This window comes from Phalacrocorax carbo, chromosome 8 (assembly GCF_963921805.1).
Source record: "Phalacrocorax carbo chromosome 8, bPhaCar2.1, whole genome shotgun sequence".
Classification (NCBI taxonomy): Eukaryota; Metazoa; Chordata; class Aves; order Suliformes; family Phalacrocoracidae; genus Phalacrocorax; species Phalacrocorax carbo.
The window spans coordinates 36,805,980-36,828,109 of NC_087520.1; the positions used below are offsets into that span (position 1 = coordinate 36,805,980).

At 36.8% G+C, this 22,130-nt stretch overlaps 1 protein-coding gene across 6 annotated transcripts in view; it reads left to right on the forward strand.

The window, feature by feature from the left end:
• The window catches only part of CDH11 (cadherin 11), an 84,142-nt gene that overhangs the window by 54,538 nt on the left and 7,474 nt on the right, over positions 1-22,130 (forward strand). For 4 of the 6 annotated variants that reach the window (XM_064459611.1, XM_064459609.1, XM_064459613.1 and 1 more), the window contains 9 exons: positions 7,825-8,220; positions 9,489-9,783; positions 11,119-11,238; positions 11,719-11,886; positions 14,933-15,120; positions 16,663-16,916; positions 17,895-18,031; positions 18,236-18,357; positions 19,167-19,284. In XM_064459611.1, the coding sequence (XP_064315681.1) occupies positions 7,993-8,220; positions 9,489-9,783; positions 11,119-11,238; positions 11,719-11,886; positions 14,933-15,120; positions 16,663-16,916; positions 17,895-18,031; positions 18,236-18,357; positions 19,167-19,284 (1,630 nt within the window). In that variant the 5' untranslated portion in view covers positions 7,825-7,992. Of the gene's footprint in view, positions 1-1,311; positions 1,390-7,824; positions 8,221-9,488; positions 9,784-11,118; positions 11,239-11,718; positions 11,887-14,932; positions 15,121-16,662; positions 16,917-17,894; positions 18,032-18,235; positions 18,358-19,166; positions 19,285-22,130 lie in introns of all 6 variants that reach the window. The other 2 variants (XM_064459610.1, XM_064459612.1) reach the window with 1 other exon arrangement.

Genomic DNA, 22,130 nt, shown 5'->3' on the forward strand with positions numbered 1-22,130 from the left:
TGAGGGGTATATCACATCATCTTAGTCAGGAGGTTATTTTTCTTCCTCTTTCCTGCAAAATGACTTCTGTTTTCAAAGAGCCATCATTTTATGGTTTTGTCTATGGTTTCCTAATACTGAGTCTCAAAGCTGCTACAGGAAAATATGGTTACATTTCAAAAACTATTCTTTGGAGCAGCTGGAGATTATTGGCTTTAAACATCTCAGTAATGCAATACAGCGTTATAAAACATAATTTAAAAATGCAAAGGATTAAGATTTCCTTTCATAGGATTCAACAGAACCCAGAATAGGATTCTACAAAACTTACTTAGCATTTTTAAGGCAATTTCTATTGCTGAAGATGAAAATTGCCCATTCTGTAAAGATTTTATTTATGTATTTAGTACATACAAATCTTGCCATGACCTAGAATCCCTCTGTAGTAGGATACCCCTAGAATCTTGTCTGTTTGCACACCATATATAAAGTTATGTATATGCTTAGCTCTGCAGAACCGCAACCTCAGGTTAAAATCCTTTACAGTTGTATTGTGCTCCCATGCAAAACAACAGAATGTGAATTGGGGGGTATGAGGTTCTCATTATTCAGTGGAATAATGATTATTCTTCTTTTCCCAAATATCTTTAAATATGAAAAACTTCCTTTTCTGGCCTAAGTACTTTTGTCTCATAAGACTAATTATGTTTTGTGAATGACACAAACCACTTTATATCCATTTGCATTCAGATGAGGGTTATTTGCTGTTCGCTCCAGTGAGACCTGAAATGTGCTTCAATAAGAAGAGAGATTCAGTGTTTCAGAAGAGGTCACAGGCAGTTAGTTGCTGGTGGTCTGTTTTAGAATTACACATTGGGAAAAATGGATTTAGCAGTTACGTATACAACATGAACATCTTTTCCCATATCAGAGATCAGAGCTCATAATTTAAACAAAATGTTTTACATTAGACTACTGTATGTTGGCCTTTAATGCTTGATTCCCATTAGATACGTATATACATGGCTAGTCTCATGGGGTTAGTCATATTCATGAAGTCGATTTGCTGGGTGTGGAGTCTTTCAGTTTTTAATGTTCCTATTTTGTATGTGATGAGTAAGGGCCATGGTCCTGGCACTTAGAGAGGGAACTCTGCTGGTGTATGAATAGAGCTCTATGTCCCAAAGCTGCCCTGGGAGAAGGGGTTCTTTTGAGAAAGCGAAAATCCATCTCCTAATGGGATGATTTCCTGGTTGGAAAGATATGCATAAAACCCTTAACTGCTGGGGTGCAGCTGAAAGTTAAAAAAGCTGATATTGTCTTGTCTTCCAGTTCAGCTCACTCCATTTCAAGTAGAATTTGCAAATGATGATACACCAGTGTTGCATCTTTCTCAATGCTGCATATCACGTAAGTAGCTCTATCAAGGAAAAATCAGACATACTCTTTCCAGTGGAAAAATGCAGTAATCCTAACTCTAGTCTTGTCCAAATTTAGGGTACCTAGAATCTTACTGAAAATTTGGCATTTTTCAGGACTAAATGATTTATTTTAAGAGCTGGCTTTGCTGTATGTGTCATGCAAACTAGATATGCTGTATAGCAGATCTTGATACGTTGCGTAACATTATTTCATGTGAATAAAATGAGATGCCTTCTTTTCCACAAGTACATTGTACAGTGAGTCTAAGCTAAAAACTATTCAGAGATTGGTCTGATAATGCAGAACAGTTTAAAATCAAAAAATAATTGAGAGAATTCGGTTAAACGTTGAAGGTGCTGATTCTTAGTATCTTATCTTGTTTCATAAACAAAGGGGAACGGGCTATTCCTCTACCTTTACGTACCATTTTCTTGAAATGAGTCAAGGAGGAGAACAAAGTTTTGTTAAATAGGAAAAGTTAAATTAAAACCAAATGCTAGGTTATCAGGATGTGTGAAACTTACTTGTTAGGGCTGAATAGCTTTCTGCAGCAAGAACTAGTTTCCTTCAAAAATATTTTCATATTAATTCATATACATTTTTTGAAAGTACTTAGGCATCAGGTATTTGAATACAGCAATGTACAAAAGGATAAAAATACATGCCAGGCTGAACTCCTGCATTCACACTGCTATGCATACATTCACCAATGCACATGAGTAATGAAACAGTTGTGCACAGAAGCATTCCACATCCCTGAATTAATGTATTTTTTAAAAAACTCCTATAGCAGTTAAATTCATGATATGCCCTAAAGATTAACCAATATGAGCTTAGCAGGACTTGACTGATTATTTGATCTGGAAATCTTTTTCCTACCTTCTTTGCATGTGAACTGCTCAATTTTCATGATTACAGTATTCAGGGAAGAAAGTCTCTTAGCTAACCATTTAGGTTAAACCATGGAGTATGAGCCCTGAGGCTGCTTAGAACAGCCCTATCCCAAAAGCAGAAAAATGCCCAGGTTCTTGTTAGTTTTGGTAGACCTGATTACATGGAGGAGAGGCCCCTGCAAAGCTGGGTGCATTGCCTGGCCTCAACAGGTCCCTCCCTGCCTCCACGGGCAGCAGAGGGCTCAGCCAGCTGCGCCGGCCTCTCCATCCTTATGCCCAAAACTGAGGCACTCTGAACTCCAGAACTAATATGATCCAATATTTATTCTGTCGTTAAAAAACTATTCATTTCCTTGTCGGACGATAAAATTATTGCGAAATAAATCATTCGTCTTTTCAGCTAATTCTAATTACAGCTAAAATTGCATTTGGACCGGGAATTTGCTATATTTACTTGATACTTTTGCAAAACATTTCAGAACATAATCAACCATTATTATATTGCTGCACTGTGCTCTTGACTGGTTTCTGCCAAGTGTATTCCTCAGAACAATTGCTATTTTAATGTATCATCCAGAAGTTATGGCCTAGACAAATCAGAAAAATTGTTCAGTCTAGTATAATTTGGCATGTGGTCATTTAATAGCACACAGGAAGTCAGCATGAATGTTTGGGATTATTTTTGCTATAAATATAATGAAAGAAATTTAAAATTGGCTAGACTTCACTTCCGTGACTGGTCTTGTCATTAAAATAATCTTTGCTGGCTCTTTATTTTTGTCTACCAGTCATCTATAAGCAGTCATTCAAAACTGTGCGTGAAGTTTTGTAGAGCGGACTGACTTTTTCTCTCAGCTTGTTAGAGTAAGGATAACCCCGTAACACCACCTCCCGACTGTGCTGCGCTGTATGTTGACAGTCTCTGCACTTTGCGGTCTCTCAGTGCGAGGGTGCACAAGGAGAGCGCAGCTGATGCTTTGCGGAGCAGTCAAGGCCCTGGCTCCACTCCACGCCATAGTCTGTGGGCATGGTTATATCATTTTTCAGGTAGATAGATGTGTGCTTTATTAGTTGAATAGCATGTTTCCGTTAGGAATATTGATGGATTTTATTTCCTAATGGTAGAAGAATAGACTTTTCTTATGTTAAAATTGAAATTTATTAGCTTTGCATTTCCAGAACAACTACAAGTACAAAACATAGACATATTATCTGTGTAGCTGGAAGTGCCTCGAAGGCATGGTCTAACAATTATTTAGGGAGACCTGTTATTTCCATGCAAACATTTTGTGTGTATACCTCACCATGTGTGTTGTCTTTCAGAGCGTGGACTTGATATTGTTTTAACATTTCTCGGTTCTACATACCTTGACTGATCAACTTACATGGGCAGCATTTGGGAGTCTCACTGTGTTCATGTGCCTGTCTGATGTGATGTGACCTTGTGTGGTGGCTGGTTAACTCTTGTTTTTCCTTTATCCCTGACAGAGCTATTATTCAGTACCACAACTGCCAACATTTCTTTATATGCAGTTAAAATATGTTAATGGAATTCTCCCTTTTGAGAAAAAGTACATCTTCGTTCCAACCTGGCATCCGCTACATTTAAGGAAATGGGAAGCAGATTTTTTTACAGATTTCTTAGTAAAACTTAGGATTTCAAAATTTTATGTTGCGCAATTCTAAGCAATGATGGAAAAAATCAGGATGCTGCAGTTTGGTCAACTGCCGCTGACATTTGCTTTGCTGCAGTTAAGGAAAATAATCTATGTGCAGAAATAACAATAACGTTGGGGATATCTCTAAGATTGATTATATTTTTTTAAATACTAGAAACAATCACAGCAAATTATTCTGACAGTTCACTAGCTGTGTAGCATTGTCTGAATAAAAATGCTGCACGCAGAGAATTTGCAGACACCCACCAGAGCAGCAGTCCAGTCAGCTGCGGCAACCGCCATCCTCAGATCCGTATTCCATGCTTACAGGATTATGAGGTATTTTTCCACAATAGAAAAGGAATTACTTTATAAATTGCTTAGCTGGTTTTCCATATTTCCTGTTTGAAGAAATAGGAAACTCTAGGCTTACAGCAGCTGAGCTAACATTAAAATGTTTGAAAGGTTTTAACTATGTTCTTTTGAAAAAAAGAGAGAAAAAAGGGACTTATTTCTTGTTAATAATACTGCTTCATTTTTTAATGAAGTTTATTTTAGCTTTAACTTAAGAGTACCTTGTGCACTTTGCCTTTTAGGAAGAAAGGAGTTTATAAAAAGCCAAACGATAGCTGTTTTGAATTTAAGTAATTTCATAGACTTCAGTGGAACCCTGTTGATTTATTTTATTAGCTTTTGTTATGCTGATAGGAGTGAGAGGGCTTATTGCTGTGGCAGCCACTATGTAACTGAACAGAAAGTGTGAACTTCAGGAAGGGAGAAGGCGAGAGGGGCATGAGGAGGCCAGGGAGACCTTATTGCCCGCAGCTCTAGCTTTAATTGCAGCCTATCTAGCAATAGGTCACTTACTAAAAAGCCAACTTGCTATTACTAGCATGGAGTCCTTTCACATTATAACTCAAACCAGAAGAAATTACCATAAACAGCCTTAGTGATTTTTTTTTTTTTAGCCCAAGCAGCAGATGAGAGAGAATAGTTTTCTTTATCTTGAAGACATGTAGCTTTATTGCTTCCTCTCTCTACATGTACATGCAGACCACAAAACAAAAGGTAGCAAACAATTTTTGCTTTAAATCCTTAGTAAATTAAGCATGGATGTGTAATTATTATTTTGTTTCCAGTACTTCAGACTTGAATAGCTGATAATAAGCAGCATATGTATCAGCTTGGCTCTTCCATTGTTGTTAAGCATCTTTATAAAGTGTTTACTGATTTACATAACACTATTGAGAAGTTTGGGAATAATGGTCCTATTTGTTTACTTATTTTTATTGTTGAGATCATTATGTGCTGTTAATGAAGAATAATTATCAGTGAGTTTAATTTTCAAATGCATCCAAAATCTACTAATGCAAGCAGTTGGCTTACATTTTTTTTCACAGTACGTTTTAAAATGCACAGCTGTCGAGGCATACCTTCCTATTTCATTTCTATTTGGAGCATGTAGGCCCCATTTAACAGTCCAAGAGCCCAAGCACCTCTAACTGCTGCATACGAGTAACGTGCTATAGATCCCTATAGCACGTGTACTTGTCCAGCATAATTAGCTAAACCAGGCATGGTGTTGAAGCCTGTTTGGCTCAAAGGATGCTCCATAGCAAACTACATCTGAAACAGCAGCATCATTGATTAACTGAATGCAATTATGAAGCAGGTTGAACTGGCCTTAATACATAGAGTTTGGTTACATCAATAAATCTCTGTAGACAAAACAGCCAAAAGAGATAACTTCAGACCCTGCTTGCTGTGAGGTTAAATTTATACCTGCCACAAGGATGTAATTCCAGAGGTGTTTACTAAACAGGACAGAATAACTCATTTTACATCTGTGGGATGAACAGAGAATTTTATGGCCTCTATTTGAAAAGACTTACTATGGTTTAATAAAGTTAAAAGGTGGTGTGGAAGCTTGGTAATTAAATACTGCATACTGGGGGCTTCAATTTTATATTTTCCATGCAAAAAGGGTGGGGCAAGGGGAAGCGTCATTTCCTTTTAGAATTACCTATTATCATAGAAAGCCACTATAATAACTAATGGTGAAAGGCTTTTCATATTTAAACTACTTCCAAAATAGGTTAAATCTCAGTTTTCAGGTCCTTTAAGTCCTAACTTATTTTCACCCCTCAACAGAATGGAGATAAGCAGTAAACTCTAAAACCATAGACCTAATGCTCCACGCTTCACATGTACCTGTCGTGTCAGAATAAAAGCATTTTTCTGCCCAAAATAATAGAGATTGTTTTCTTTTCCATGTCTTCCATGCCGGTATGAGTAATCTGTAATATGATCATATAACAATAGTAAAAAATTAAGTGGGTACACCAAATCTACTTAATAAATACACTTAGGAAAGCCAGATTGTGTTTGCATCTATATGTCTGACTGTCATTTAATTCATTGCGCAGGAGCCATTGTGATGTTGTAATTGAGGTGATTATGGTTTTCAAGAAAATAAAAAATTAGCTTTTTTTGGAGGAAATAAAACCAAATATTTCATTCCTCATTTATGAATTACTTATAAACCCATGTCTATCAATGCTGGGTGTGTATTGTTATGTAACTGTGAAGGGACATGGACGGGAGGACATGACTGCTCATGGTTTAGAAAGACATCCCAAGATGAGTGGGTTTGGTACCACTGAGGTGTTTATCTGTTGCTGGAGTTGTAGAATGTGATGTAGGCTCAGGCTTTTCCATATATTCACATTTTCTCTGCTCCACATACTATGTGTAAGATGTCCTTACTTCTCATTTAAAAATCATTCTGTTTTAAAGAAGATGGTAGCATATATTTATACATATGCCTGTATAAGTATAACTTTGAGTGTTTTAGCATTTCACAGAAGAGTAAAGTGAATGACATGGAAAGCTGAAACAAATATCATAGGGAGTTTGTAAAAATTGGTTGTTCTGAAAGGATTGAAGGAGAATATATGGGAAACCCAGGGATAAGTCAAAGTGGCCTTTATGATGGATTGTTAGCTGCTGGAGGTATAGACCTTAGTTGAGGTTTCACCATATTATGCAATTTCTGCTTCAAATATTAATTCTGACCTAGTGTTTTAAGAATTATTAGAAAGTAAGAAATCAATATAATTCTGGTACTTTAAATCACAGAAAAAGTGGGAATAAATAGTCAAATCAATTGTTACATTATCAAAAGTATCTGAATATATTTTTATTATTTTATGGCATTTATCATCACCAGCACAAAGGCAGCAGAATTGGCAATCAATGCTGCTTCTCCCTTTTGATAACTTGATCCTCACAGGGAGGTAGAAGGGCTACCTCAAGGGTCTAAATCCAAAATGTAGGTCCTTGGAGTTCTGTCAGCCACTGCTCCTGCCTAGAAAAACATAGGTAGTCATTTTCAGCATAAAAATCTGTTGGTCATGAAAAGGCCTGTGCAGAAATATTCCATTCTTGATAAGCAAGTAAGTATCTTGGTATCTTTCTTATACATAAACCTATAGCTTAACAGCTTATATTTAAGGCTTATATCTAAACTCCAAAGAGGGCTAAGATATAAATTTGGTATTTCTACAGCTACCTTTCATCTTGGACTAGATCCAACTGGAAGGATCATGAGACGATATGATTCTTTATCTTTCAACTTCCAAATGAATACCCTAACCAGCAAGTCAGGAGATTTTACCAGGTGGCAGTTACATGTAACAAAACATCAAATATGCTCATTATTCAGTATTTCATAATTATTAATATATTTTAATCTTCTTATTACCTTGAAATTTTCCAAGGTAGTCCTAGTTTTATTTTGCTTAATAAAAAAAATTATTGCACCTCAAAGACATAAAAGAACTGCCAATCTTCTCCATTTTACTTTCTTTCAGGAATTAAGTTGGGAAGCTGCAGAGCATTAAAGTGATGTGTTTAATGTGTGGTGGCATCCTATGTGCAGAACATTTTATCTGAAACTTTTCAATAGCCCCAAACTTTTTGACTTCCAAGGTGGAAGGGGTAGATTCTTGGATACTCCTGTGCCTACAAAATAACCAAAAATGAAGGAGGACAATTGTTTACATGCCGCTCTTATCTGCCTGGGCATGCTATATTACAGCCATGCCATAACTACAGAAAAACTGAACCACGCAAGGCCATCACTTCATGGTCACCATGAAAAAGGAAAAGAAGGACAAGTTCTGCATCGTTCAAAAAGAGGCTGGGTGTGGAATCAGTTCTTTGTTATAGAGGAGTATACGGGACCAGATCCTGTACTAGTAGGAAGGGTAAGAAAGACTTTCTTTTTCGTTCATTGATTAATAATTATTATTTTGTGAGTTGCTTTTTTTTTTCTTGCCATTGCTTTTCTGCTGTATTGGCTGCTGCTTCAGCAGCTACTTATTCACCCCAAATCGTTTCATTGTAGCTCAATTAAGGTGCTAAGCAAAATACTACCTAAGTGAATGCCAGCTTTTCCATTGACCTCAGCAGTCTTATAATGCAAGTGTACAAGCTGTTATCTAACACAACAGTAAAGAACCAGAGCGACCACTCGAGCAACGACATATCTCAAGAATATCTGGTATCATTCTTGGGTCTTTAAAAATAGTAATTAAAAATGTCATGCCTAACCCAGCAGCTCAGTAAAAGTGTGCTGCTCAATAGGTCTCTCTTCATCCTTTCATTTTGAAGTTATCAGCAGAATTAAATATATGCGGGATATTTATAGAAGGAGAGATATATCTGTGTGCACATGTGTATGTACACACAGCCTGGACTAATTTTTTATTCCATTACTGTCTAACGCTAACAGAATATAAATACACAAATAAACCAGTATATTTGCCAGCTTGTAAGTGGTCAGTGGAACTCTTAAGCCCAGCACAAACTAGTGAAGAACAGGATCAATGACAGCAAATACCACCCTTGGTATTCTGGCTTAAAAGTTGGTTTTGCATCTTTTGTGCATTTATTGTGCAATTTGTAGATCTCAATATAAAATTAGTAAATCTATAATTTGGCTCAATGACTCCTTTGTTCATCAAACTGAAGTGTGCATTGGTCGTGGAAGTATGAACGTTTAGTAAGCACTGTTACTTCTTTTATATTAAAGAGGTTGTAATTAAAAAAACTAGTTGACAATCACTGATTAGCTCATTTGTTACATCCCATCTGCCACTTACAGCTTTTTACATGCAACCTAGTAGAATATGATTAGTATAAAGTGTACAAAATCTTTGTGAAAATTACTCTTCCTTCCAACTTCATTTGACTGAAGAACCTGTTATAACTCTCTTCTCTTCCTTAAATCTTAAAGCCTGGGTCTCTGTAGCACCCTACGTGTTGTAGCATGCAAGTCTGTGCAGGCAGCTTCTCTGAATGCAGGGCAGATGTGCTCACAGCGTGTGCCCGAGTATGGAGTATCGCCTGCTGGAAGACAAGATTTTTTGAAAATTATTAACTGAATAGTAATTTGATAAACTTTTCTATTTCATAAGCACATACATGAAATGTATACTGTCTTGTTAAGGTATGTCTGTTTCTCACTTTGTAGCTTCATTCAGATATTGATTCTGGAGATGGAAACATTAAATACATTCTCTCAGGTGAAGGAGCAGGAATAATTTTTGTTATCGATGACAAATCAGGGAACATCCATGCAACAAAGACACTGGACCGAGAGGAGAGAGCTCAGTACACTCTCACGGCACAAGCTGTAGACAGGAACACTAACAGACCTTTGGAACCACCTTCTGAATTCATTGTTAAAGTTCAAGATATAAATGACAACCCGCCTGAGTTCCTTCATGAAAACTACCATGCTAATGTGCCAGAGAGATCAAATGTAGGTAAGTACTCATAAATGCACTTCAGTTCCTGGCCTTATGGAAGATGTTGCATTGTCAGTACGTCTTGGCTTTATTTAATTCTTATCATATGGAATTATGTGAAGTAAAATTTACTTCATGCTCAGCCAGTGACTCAGTCAATTTATCTAATTTGCTGACCAAATCAAAACCCTGCACAGCTACTGTCATGGTTGAAGTGTCTCTAGATGGTTTCTAGAACCGGACTGTTTCCTCCTAGGAAGGAACATGAGGGTCCCCTGGAACTTACAGAGTACGAATCCTCTGGGGTAAATCAAGATCATTCATTTGGGAGAGCTCTGTAATAAAGCTAAGGAGTTTACTGTCTGCTGATTTTGGTTCTGATTGAGTTAATTTTCTTCACAGCAGCTAGTGTGGGGCTGTGTTTCGGGTTTGTGCTGGAAAGTTTAGTTGCTGCTGAGCAGGGCTTACACAGAGCCAAGACCTTTTCTGCCGCACGCCCCACCCCACCAGCGAGAGAGCTGGGCGGGTGCACAAGGAGTTGGGAGAGGGCATAGCTGGGACAGCTGATCCCAAGTGACCAAAGTGATATTCCATATCATATGACATCATGCTCAGTATATAAAGCTGGGGGAAGGAGGAAGGGAAGGATGTTTGGAGTGATGGTGTTTGTCTTCCCAAGTCACTGTTACATGTGATGGAGCCCTGCTTTCCTGGGGATGGCTGAGCACCTGCCTGCCCGTGGGAAGGAGGGAATGGATTCCTTGACTTGCTTTTCTTGCATGCACGGCTTCTGCTTTACCTATTAAACTGTTTTTATCTCAACCCATGAGTTTTCTCACTTTTACTCTTCTGATTCTCTCCCCCATCCCACTGGTGGGGAGTTAGTGAGTGACTGGGTGGTACTTAGTTGCCTGCTGGGGTTAAATCACAACAACTGCTACAATATCTGTTCCATTTTCATCTCCTGTTTGAGCTTGTGTCTGTCTCAGAGATTTCTACGGGAATGATTTCTCTGAAACTTACTGAGGAAAGCATAAAAAGACATCTCTATTATTTGGCTGTCTAATGACGAAAGCAAGATAATGCTTAAACTACTAAGGGAAAAACCCACAATTGTACAGTGTGACTGCTGACTGTTATATCTTCACTGTTTAGAACATTAGCAACATCACAGCTAGTGATAAATCTTATTGGATAGTATGAGTCTATTTTGTAAATCTATTCATTTACCAAACATGGAAATAAAAAAGTTAAGAAATAGTTATACCGTATGATTGAAATAATCTCTGCATGGTTCTTACAGACATGTTTGCTTCTGACTGTATTCCTTCTGTGTTTGCTCTCCATTTTCAGGTACATCGGTTATACAGGTAACAGCTTCAGATGCTGATGATCCTACCTATGGGAACAGTGCCAAACTGGTTTACAGTATTCTTGAAGGTCAGCCATACTTCTCGGTGGAAGCTCAAACAGGTATTATTGAGCAGTTTATTTGAGCAGGACCTCATAACTGGAATACATTAAAATGAAGAACTAAATATATTGACTGAGGCAGTTCAGTTGGGTATACCTGCTGATGCATTTGAGAAAATCTTCCTTCATTCTCTCTTGATTCTCGCTAAGCTCTATTGCAGGTTGGTCCCCTGGCATTTGGTAGAGCTTCTTGGTACATTAGAAAGATGATACTATTTCTTTTCTGGTATGATATGGTATAATATAAGTGGCATTTTCTGTGCTGAACTGTAATTCTCCAGGGTTGTTCTGTGTTCAACTATGTTGAATATTTGGGTTACTTTCCTTGCGTAGCATGATGCACAGTGTAGGGAAAACAGAATATGCACCATCACTGCAAATTTTGCTGTATTTTGATGCCAACTAAAAATGCAGTATCCAGTTTTTCATGATGTGAACCTGTGGAAATTTGTACATGTCATGTTTCCATTGTGTTTATAGGAATTATCCGAACTGCCCTTCCGAATATGGACAGAGAAGCTAAGGAAGAGTATCACGTTGTAATACAGGCAAAAGATATGGGAGGACACATGGGAGGCCTCTCAGGGACAACCAAAGTGACAATTACACTTACAGATGTCAATGACAACCCACCAAAGTTCCCACAGAGTAAGTAACAACAAAATCCGTACTCACTTTCACTGCTAGAATCCATATTAGTATAGTGCAAGACATAAACTTCAAAAAGCAGTAACTGATGGATTATCACAGCACACATATGAATAGATAAATATTGATTAGACATTTTTGCTAGTAACATATAGAGCTTTAGTATCTGGATTATTTGCTTTGTGTTGCAGTGAGACATTTTTTAAGGTTGAGATTAGATTACAAAGATTCCTAACCCATTTTTTTTTAAACTAGTCATGTTATACTAGAAATATACCTATGATATGATCAGGGAGACATAGTCTGGACTTCTCTGTTAATGGAGAAAGAAGCCTCATCTTTTGAAGGCTTTCTTGTGTGTTAAACCAAATCAGTCAAAAACACTAGAAAATGTAGCTGCCCTGCAGCTGTGCTAGGATAAGTTATTTAATTCCTTTCCCATTTTCATAATTATAGTGTGGATGTAAAGACACTTTAGAAAAGCAATCTGTGTTTACTGCTCTGCTCAGACCACAAGAACTTAAAGAAATCTTTGTGGGGAAATAGGAGGAGGTTAAAACAAAAATGCCCTCATGTATTGTGTAAGAATGGATTCTTCTGTACTGGGAGAGTTGCAGTATGCAGCAGTCACATGGTGTGTACGTAGCAAAAAGCTCTGCAGTTAAATTTACAGTGTTTGAAAGAAGTCTTCAAGTGGCCTCATGTCATGCCTTTCAGTACTCCAAGTTCATAGCTATTTGCAAGCATAGTTATGATAGTAATTTTCAATCCACAAATCCACTTTGTTTTTTAATGAAGATGGGCAAAGGAAAGGAGAGGTACTTTATGGTCTTACAGCTGTATTTCTCAGGCTTGAAGTTTCTTGCTTCTCTTGGCCCTTGATGAAAGTGTTGCATAATCTATTAACAGCTCCTGGTTATGCTCTTTCAGGCCTTTGACTTCAAGTGAGTGAGCATAATTTTTTCTTTCACCTAACCTTTCATTTTAAGTGTTGATGCTTCATTCTTTACTTCTATAAACACTCCTAATGAATGGAGAATGTCCATAAGGCTAAAAGTTAAGACTGGATACTCCTCAAAACTGATATTTACATGGCAACACAAACCAAATTTAGTACAATTTTCAAATTGATGGTTGGTCAAATAAGTTGATTTTTTGATACCTGTATTATTTATTTTCACATATAAAATTAATCAGGGCTGGCATTAACAGATTCAGTCTTCACAGTTGGGTGGAAGTACATTAATGGACTAAGACATCTGTTCGGCATCTCATCTCTGCATGGGTGTTTTCTTTGTGGGTTTTTCTGGTTTTGTTTGGTTTGGGGTTTTTGGGGGGTTCTTCTTTGGTTGGGTTGTTTTTTTTCTTTTGGAAGGGGGAGGTGTTGTTGGAGTACATTGTATGTGCGAGCCCAGCCCACTCTGTTTCTCATCTGAGCAACCATTATGACACTGATATGTCCTAGACATGACCATGTCGCTAACAGCTCTTCTTCCAATGTGGCACCTTCCTGGACCCTCATAAATGGATCTTGGCTTAAATCACATAACCAGTCCCAAAACGTAAAAAATCTATGTCAGCATTTTCTATCATTCTAATAGGAAAGTATTAAATCATAATAATGTCAGGTTTTGTATATGTCACAAACATACCTTTTCACTCCAAATCATAACCTGGGACCCCATACATGGTATTTTGTTGAGTAACTTCATCAAATGATGGAATTTTTTTTTTTCCTACAAATCCATGCCACTTCATTGAGTGTTTTGGGAAAATACTTAAAATTATCACAAGTGCCAAAAAGCAGTTACTCTGCCTAATCATTCACCCCTAACTTAAAACCTTAATTTTCAATGCTTTGTAACCCAAAACCAGGATTTGACCTGTTTACATAAACATCCAAGTGATTGACTTTTTAATTATTTCCCTTTTCTTTTTCTTAATTTCTTAAACCCTTAATGAGTTATGTGCTTAAAATTTGGGTTCTTTGTGACTGGAGTCGATGACCTATTTTGGTGACATGTGTCAATTGTTTTTATGGGTAATGAGCCAAGTCCCTGCCTGGTGTAAGTCTCCTGATGTTCTTAGGGTGCTTGTGTAGCAACAAAGAGCGATTATGGAGAGAGGGATAAATAGATAATTTTATTTTCTCATGCTTTTTTCCCCCTCCAATTTATCAATGCTGATGAAATGGCAGGAAATGCTGACATTGATTTGTACATTTAGGATCAGGTTATGTTGTCTGAACTCTGGAGTGGGTTGGGAAGGTCCTGGAATCAATGCTGCCTAAAGGACAACTGTTGGAGGGAGATTTATCCAGGAACAGTGTGTTGCTTTCCTCTGGTTTCCTGAATACACAAGGAAAAGTCTGTGTGGCAACACATCTGTGGGAGGTTTTGGGTTGGTTTTCCTAATGGAGTTTGATGAGGGAAAGCCATCTTTTGTTTGGTATGGAATCCCATGCAAATTGGTATGTGTTCTCTGTTGTGCTGAATTTAAGTTATCATTACTTCTATACGTTCACACTCCAAATTAAAGACATAGAAAGCAGCAGATTTATTCTTCAGCCAGCACAACAGAGAGGTCTTATCCAATTTGTTGTATATAATTTGTGACTCCTGAATGAATGGGTAGAAACGACTCTAGACTCTACAGTGTTGAGGTCATACCATGAGTCACATGAAAGAGATTTTTTTTCTTCCATTTTTGTGATAGCATTTCTGATATGAATGATAACCTTGATGTCACAACAGTTTCTGCATTCTGAATTATTGATTGCCTTTTTAATCCCGCCATGAACAGAGCGCTACACAGATGATGTGTAAAACATCAGTGGGGAGGTAGTTTTATACAGATTAGCAACGTGTTTTAAGATTTCACTGATGACATGCTTCTCAGAGCTCTTTATAACATAACACTCCTTCAGGGGATTTGAAAATGTAAAAAATTACTGTGTTTATTTGGAGCTTATGAGTTAAATTAGTAAATATACAACTGGAGAGCAGACTGCATACTTAAGGCAAATGCCTTTTTTTTCTTCCACCAGGTGTATATCAGATGTCAGTGTCAGAAGCAGCTGTCCCAGGAGAGGAAGTAGGAAGAGTGAAGGCCAAAGATCCAGACATTGGGGAAAATGGCTTAGTAGCTTACAGCATCATTGATGGAGATGGCATGGATATGTTTGAAATTACAACTGATTATGAGACGCAGGAAGGTGTTGTAAAGCTTAAGAAAGTGAGTAACGCTTACTAATGCATAGTATTTTTTGTTGCTGACAGAATATTTGATAATAATGGATTACCATCTAAGCTAAAATATCAGTAAATGCAATTGCACTTAATTTTTTTCTAAAACTGTGATTAACTCTTAATGTTCCATTTCCCTATTAGCTGAATTGGAATGGAAGAAAATAAACAAGAAGAGTTACATAAATACTGTACAGTGGATTAACTGCACAAACTAAGTGAATTCATAATAAAAAGTCACAGTAAAATACAGTGACATCAGCATTGTTAGTGAATTTTTGCCTAGTGCTGATAAGTAGCAGACATTCACTGTCGCTTTATGTTTGGTCTGAATGGCCTCAAGCCCTATAGTTTGAATTCTTCAGACATGTATTGTCCACAATATTGTTACACAAAGTTGTCCGCAAAATAATCACAAGCTATGCCAAAAGCAGCAAAAATACTGAGGTGATTTTATATGCAATCCTTCAGTGTGGTCTTTAAAAGTGTTATTAAATGAATTTTAAATTACAAATTTTAAATAATAAATCTTACTCATTATTTAAGCATTATTATTTTGACCTCAGTTTCTTTATAGCTATTTTCCTCCCTCGGAAATAATCAAAACTCAAAGGAGAAGGCCTGGGCAACTTAACTTCAAAGTTAGCCCTGCCCCTGCACAGGCTATCTCTCAAGAAGAGATCCAGAGGTCTCCTCTGGTCAAAAACACGCTCTTTTACAATTACTGTATCTGTTCTAGAGGTGGGAGTGTATTTTTTGTGTAGTTTTAAAATGTGGGTGAACTGTCACACTGTTCAGTCTATGGTGTCAGCATACTTTGTGAATTGTGGTTGGCACCTGCTTCTCAGATATTTAGAGGCATGATCGTTGTGAGGCTACCAATACTGCAACACTGCAGCCACTTCATGTTGATGACAATGCAGATATGGTATGACTTTGATCAGGGTCTCCAAAAGTACTTACCTCATGGGGCATTATTTCACCTCCCATTTGTAAAGTGCTATGAGATCTATGGATGGAAAGAACTACAGAAATTAAAGCACTGAAAACCATCTTCATATTTCCCCTATTAGTAAATAATTTAACTTCTCTTTGTCCTGTCTCATGGTGCACCCAGTAGCAATTCAAGCCATATCCATATCTCTAAATGAATGCCTGCCAACTTGGGATAGATCAAGCCTGGCATTTTGTGGGAACTACCTTCCTATCTATTGCTCTTTTGTGCTGTCTGGAAGGCTCCATGAAGAAAAGGTTATTTTTCCCAGTAAAGATGGTTTCCTGAGCGTGGCAGCAAGCAAGAGCAGCACAAGGACTCTGTTGCGATGTTTTGAGTTCCTTCCTATGATGCTCCATACATAGAAAGTAGCTCCTTCCATTTGAGTCTTTATTTTCTTAAATACACAAATTCCAGTCCAAGTTTGTTGACATATGCTCACATTTGTTTTATGTCATTGAATACTAGGGGACTGATTACTGCTTTTTACTCTGGTTTTCCAAACTATGGAATGCATTGTCGTCTTGTTTCTTGCAGCTTTTAGATTTTGAAACCAAAAAGTCATACAGTCTGAAGGTAGAGGCAGCCAATGTACATATTGATCCTAAGTTCATCAGCAATGGGCCATTCAAGGACACAGTAACAGTGAAGATATCAGTGGAGGATGCTGATGAGCCACCTGTATTTTTAAAACCAAGTTATATTTTTGAAGTACAAGAAAATGCAGCATCTGGCACTGTGGTTGGAAAAGTACATGCCAAAGACCCTGACGCTGCAAACAGTGCTATAAGGTATGCTTCATTAGAGCAGGCCATTTGTTTCTAAGCATTAGCTTTTAAAGTTATTATGCAAGTTAAGATAGTGTGATAGATCTAGCACAGTAATGTTCTAAATTCACCCAGAATATTAATGACTTTAACCATACAGCATTGATTTTATGTCTTGTTCCATAAGCTACTAGTTTCTCAAAGCCTGTATCACTAAGAAAGCATGATGTGGGTGTCTCTACCTAAAATAGACTTAAGGACAGCTGTATTAGACTCTATTCTAAATTATATTTTCTATAAAATATCTATGTTGTTATCACAACATGTTTTTTCTCAAAAGATAGAAGTCTATGCAGTAGATTAGAGGTTATGTTGGGTAATGGTTAAGCGTTAATTGCTGATGACAAGCACATACACACACCTACTTTCTGCAGTTACGTTGGGTAGTTCTTGTTTATTTTTGTCATGTTCTTAGTGTAAATTAAATGATAAAGCCCTGTTTTGTAGGTATAGTTAACATTTCAAAGAATTGAAAGGTAAAGATACTAAACCCAGAGCTGTATAAAGCTGTACAAATGTATAGATAATATTTAGTAATCTGGTATGATCAATTAACAATCTGAGTAATCCAGAGATGAGAAGACTTAAAAGATCTTCATGATTAATATGAAACAGAAGAGAACATAAATACCTCAGTAGATATTTTTATCACGTTTTATTAGAGAAGAAAATAAGAATATTTGGGGGCTTTAATATAGACACTTCAAAGGACAATTATTTTCACTTATTACAAACATTCTGATTTTTTCTAAATGTAGAAACCAACCAGGTGAATCTCCTTTTAAACAAACCTCATATCATCCTTTTGACAATGATATTAAGGGTAACAATAAGTGTATTACTTACAGTTATTTAAAAATTATAACGATATAGAACAATTTTGGATGCATGAAACCACTAAATCCTTCTTTTACCTAATTACTGACTTTCAATCTTCTATAGATATTCAATTGATCGTCACACTGACCTTGAAAGATATTTTTTTATTAATGCAGAAGATGGCAATATCAAGACAATGAAAGCTTTGGATAGGGAAGAAATTGCTTGGCATAATATCTCTGTCTTTGCAGTTGAAGTTCGTAAGTATTTAACTGAGATATTTTATAATCAATGGTATAAATTCTGTAGTCTTTGAATTGTCTCAGTTTGATAAGCTGCAATAAATCCTAATAGAAATACTTTAGCCTATTTCTTTTTTACCTGGGTAAAGCTGGGATTTTCTTTTCTTTGTTTTGAGAGGTTTTCCTGCCTCCGTTTCATTTTGGCTTTGCTTACTCCCATAGACAAACAACACCAGGAAGCCAAAGTTCCAGTTGCAATTAAGGTCATTGATGTCAATGACAATGCTCCAAAATTTGCAGCAGCCTATGAAGCATTTGTCTGTGAGAATGCTCGCAGCAACCAGGTATGACTGTGCCCACCACCTTCCCAGTGCATGAATTTCTTTCTTCAACGTGTTAGCCCAGTTTTGTGTTGGCAGCTCAAATGAGTGGTAGTAAACAAATGTATATTTTGAAATTTTGGCTGAAATGCCTAAAGCACGCAGAAAAGCACTTTCCTGTGTTTTTATTTTGAATGGCTATCAACAGTTATAGATACAGTGCTTTGGGCATTGACTATGATTGATGCTGACTGTGCGTATGCACCATCACATGGGCAGCAAAGCTGTTTGGGAGCAGCTTTCCCAGTTGAGAGCCTATTAAGAATATTAAAGAAATACTCGACATCTTATAGGAAGAATTACAGCACAGTGCTTGGAGGGTTTAGCCTAAAGATTTATCCCTGAACTATCAGTGAGGAAGAGGGGTTAGTATCATATAGAGATACTGCTCTACACAATATCTGCACTTTTGGAGTTAGTGTAGCATTTTGGAAAGGACATTGTGCAAACTCCCTCTGGGCTGCTGAATTTTCTGCATAATTTGATTTAGTCTACTAAGTTATAATTCACACATATTTGTATATGAGAAAGTATATATAGGTGTACGCTTTTCCATCTATAATTCTGTGTTGGCTAAATGTAATAGCAAATAAAGATTGCCTATCCAATATTGAGTCTTTACAGTGTTTAAAATTGCATACATTTGTTGAGGTATTTGGCAGGTTTCTGCTATTTCAATATTCTTTGTATTCAACGGATTTCTCAGAATGCTGTCTATATATGATGTAACCAGAGAAGGAGACGTTTGTTTACAGACTACTTTTCTTTTACAGCAATTTATGACAATTAGTGCTGATGACAAGGATGACTCAGCCAATGGACCAAGATTTATCTTCAGTTTACCACCTGAAATTATTCATAATCCAAATTTTACACTCAGAGACAACAGAGGTTTGTGTGAAGATTCCCTCTATACTAGTGTCCAAAGAAATGACAAAGGAAAACGAATGGCCAACGTAACGTCACATAACAGCATTTTCATTAACTTTGACAAATGATTGTTTTCCAGAGATTTAGAGGAGGAAAGCAGGGAAAATATTGCTGAAATACAGGGATGTTCTTGGAATAATGTAATGTCGGTTAACTCACTTTCATTTTCTTGAATACATATTTTAAATTACATAATAATAATCTACATGAAAAATCCACTACCATTTTGTCTCCCAGGAAGAGGGTAAAAAACATTGACAAAAACATTCACTAAATGTATTGGGCAGATCTCTTTGATTTAGAGAAAACTTACTTGCTCAGCTTAAATTAGCTGAAGCAGGAAAAATGTTAAGTTTCTTATATTTGTTCACCTTTCTCTGCTTGCTGTTTTTTTTTAAATTATGGTTCACAAGAGACACGGACTAGATTCCTAAAGGAATAAAATCACTGCCACGCTGACCTTTTGTAGGAAATACACATGTGGATTTCTGTTGTGAAACGTACCCAGATTGAATGTATCTCAGGATATGGGTGTCCTGAACCCTTTGCCAATTTTCTGTTCATGAAATATAGTATAGCCTTGCATTCAGATTGTTGTTAAAATGTAAGAAATTTGTGGGCAAAAAAACCCCAAAATCCAAACAGGCATAGGTGAACATCAAGACTTATTTGATCATCTACCATAACAGCATCAGTGAACTTAACTTGCAGAGTTTGAGGTAGCCAGAGCGGGGAAAACAGAAAAAAGACAGAGTTGGCCATTATAGATATTTATTCTTAATTTAGTGATAATCAATATGATATTCAATGTTCATTTCTTATTGTATTGTACAGGGAAAAAAACTGCTTCAGCTTGTAAGAAGTTGGTTTTAACTAGCAAGCTTTAATATTTGAAGGAAACTTGACTGTTTTCTGAAATGTAGAACTCTGTTGAACTGGTTTAAATAATGAATCCAAAGGATTTCTTCTAGATTGCCAGAAGTACAAAAGGCAACAAAAACCAGATACATGACTTCAGTAACAGCAACTTTCTCTCAGGTGTTACGTTGTGGCAGACTTTATAGCTCTATCACATCTGAAGTGAGGGTAATTACCATCAGATTCCCCAAACAAAATTTCTGTTATTCTTGAAGGATCAAAGTAATGCTGTTGCCTAGTGCATGACACTTGTACGTACACAAGCAATTAATAAAGGATCCAGTGGAGGGAGGATATATTTATTCTCTTTAAAGTAGTAAAACACAATTTTTGAAAAATTGATGAATGTATTTTTAGAGAGAAATAAATAAAACCATATTTTTTTCTTGAGACCCTGTGGCCAGGTTTGTCTTTAAAAGATATTTTATGGTCACCATATCAAACTGAAAATGGATTAGATTTTGTAATCTAACAGAGAAGCATAGGTCAGAACTGAGATACACTGATACAGCTGCAGGCAAACAGTATTACGGTTCCTGACTCCAGCCAATTCCACTAATCCTTCATTTCCATATGTGGCAAATTCATTCTTTTTTTTATAATGACAAAGTTAACTCAGGTAAAAACATTTTGTAATGGAAATTATGTCGGTTGAATGTAGTGACTGTACCTGACAATACTGCAAAAGGTTATTTCAACAAGGTGGTATTTAAGGATTGAATCTTCCTGTATAATATTGTGTTTAGGAAACGAATAGTTTAACAAAATCCATCCATTTCCATCCTGTTGTCCCCCCTTTTTGTACAATCCTCAGTGCAGTGATGGTGTCAATTTAACTGTTTCTGTGTTTCTTTTTTTAATAAGTTATGGTAGAGAGCAAAATAAAAATAAAAATTCTATGCACTTCCATATAAGAAAACTTCTCAGAAAGAGTGTGCTACCATTTGCAAGTCAAATAATTTACATGATCATTTAAAGTTTCATTCTTCAGTTGTAAATCTGAGTAGTCTATATTCTGTGCCACTGCTTTCAGAGGGAATTGCTAGTTTTAAAGAAAAATGGCTTTATTAACTGTGGAGAACAGTTAATGAAAGCTCCAATGTTTGGGTCTATTACAGAACTTTAAAGTGAATACAGTCCTATAATTATCATTTAATAGAGTTTCTTTCTACCAACTCCTAAAAGTAATCACATATTGCAGTAATCCAAAAAACGTAATCACATTCTACATCCTATTAATAGCCTACTGTGTTACCAAGTTTTTCAGCTGAGACTATCTTCCATAGAAAACGTGAGATAATGGCTTATCACATGCTGTGATAAAACACTGAATTACTTTTGCACTGTTTACTTACATTGTACCACGTAAATAAACAGCACCGTGTTTGCCCAGGCTCTGTTCAATTTTATTCCCATTGAAGTCAGAGCTTCAAAAGAGCAGTAGAGGCTCGTGACACTTCACAGCAGAGAGATGGATTTTTAGCAAATAGATTTCCTTCTTTTAATACTGCTCTGTCCTAAACTGAAATGCCCTTTACTTGGGCTCACTCACCTTGTGTGGAGGACTGGCACAGAGCCAGCGTTGCTGGAAGGTTTGCAACCACCTTGCTTTACCGTGCTGCACAAGGACGAATTACACCACAATGGCAAAAGTGAGGTGTAGTAATGTTCTCAAATACACGGGGTAGTGCTTTACAACGACTGAAGTGAAGTTTGCGAGGCCACTAAAGTCAGTGGCTAAAATCCACTTTTTTTTACTAGAAACATGCCCTCTGGCTCTCAGTTTCAGACCTTTTAATTGACATTTTGAAACACATGAAAAATACAGTTATGGGATTTTGCCATGGATTATTCACAGCAATTGCCGCTGCCTGGTAACGATTTTAGAC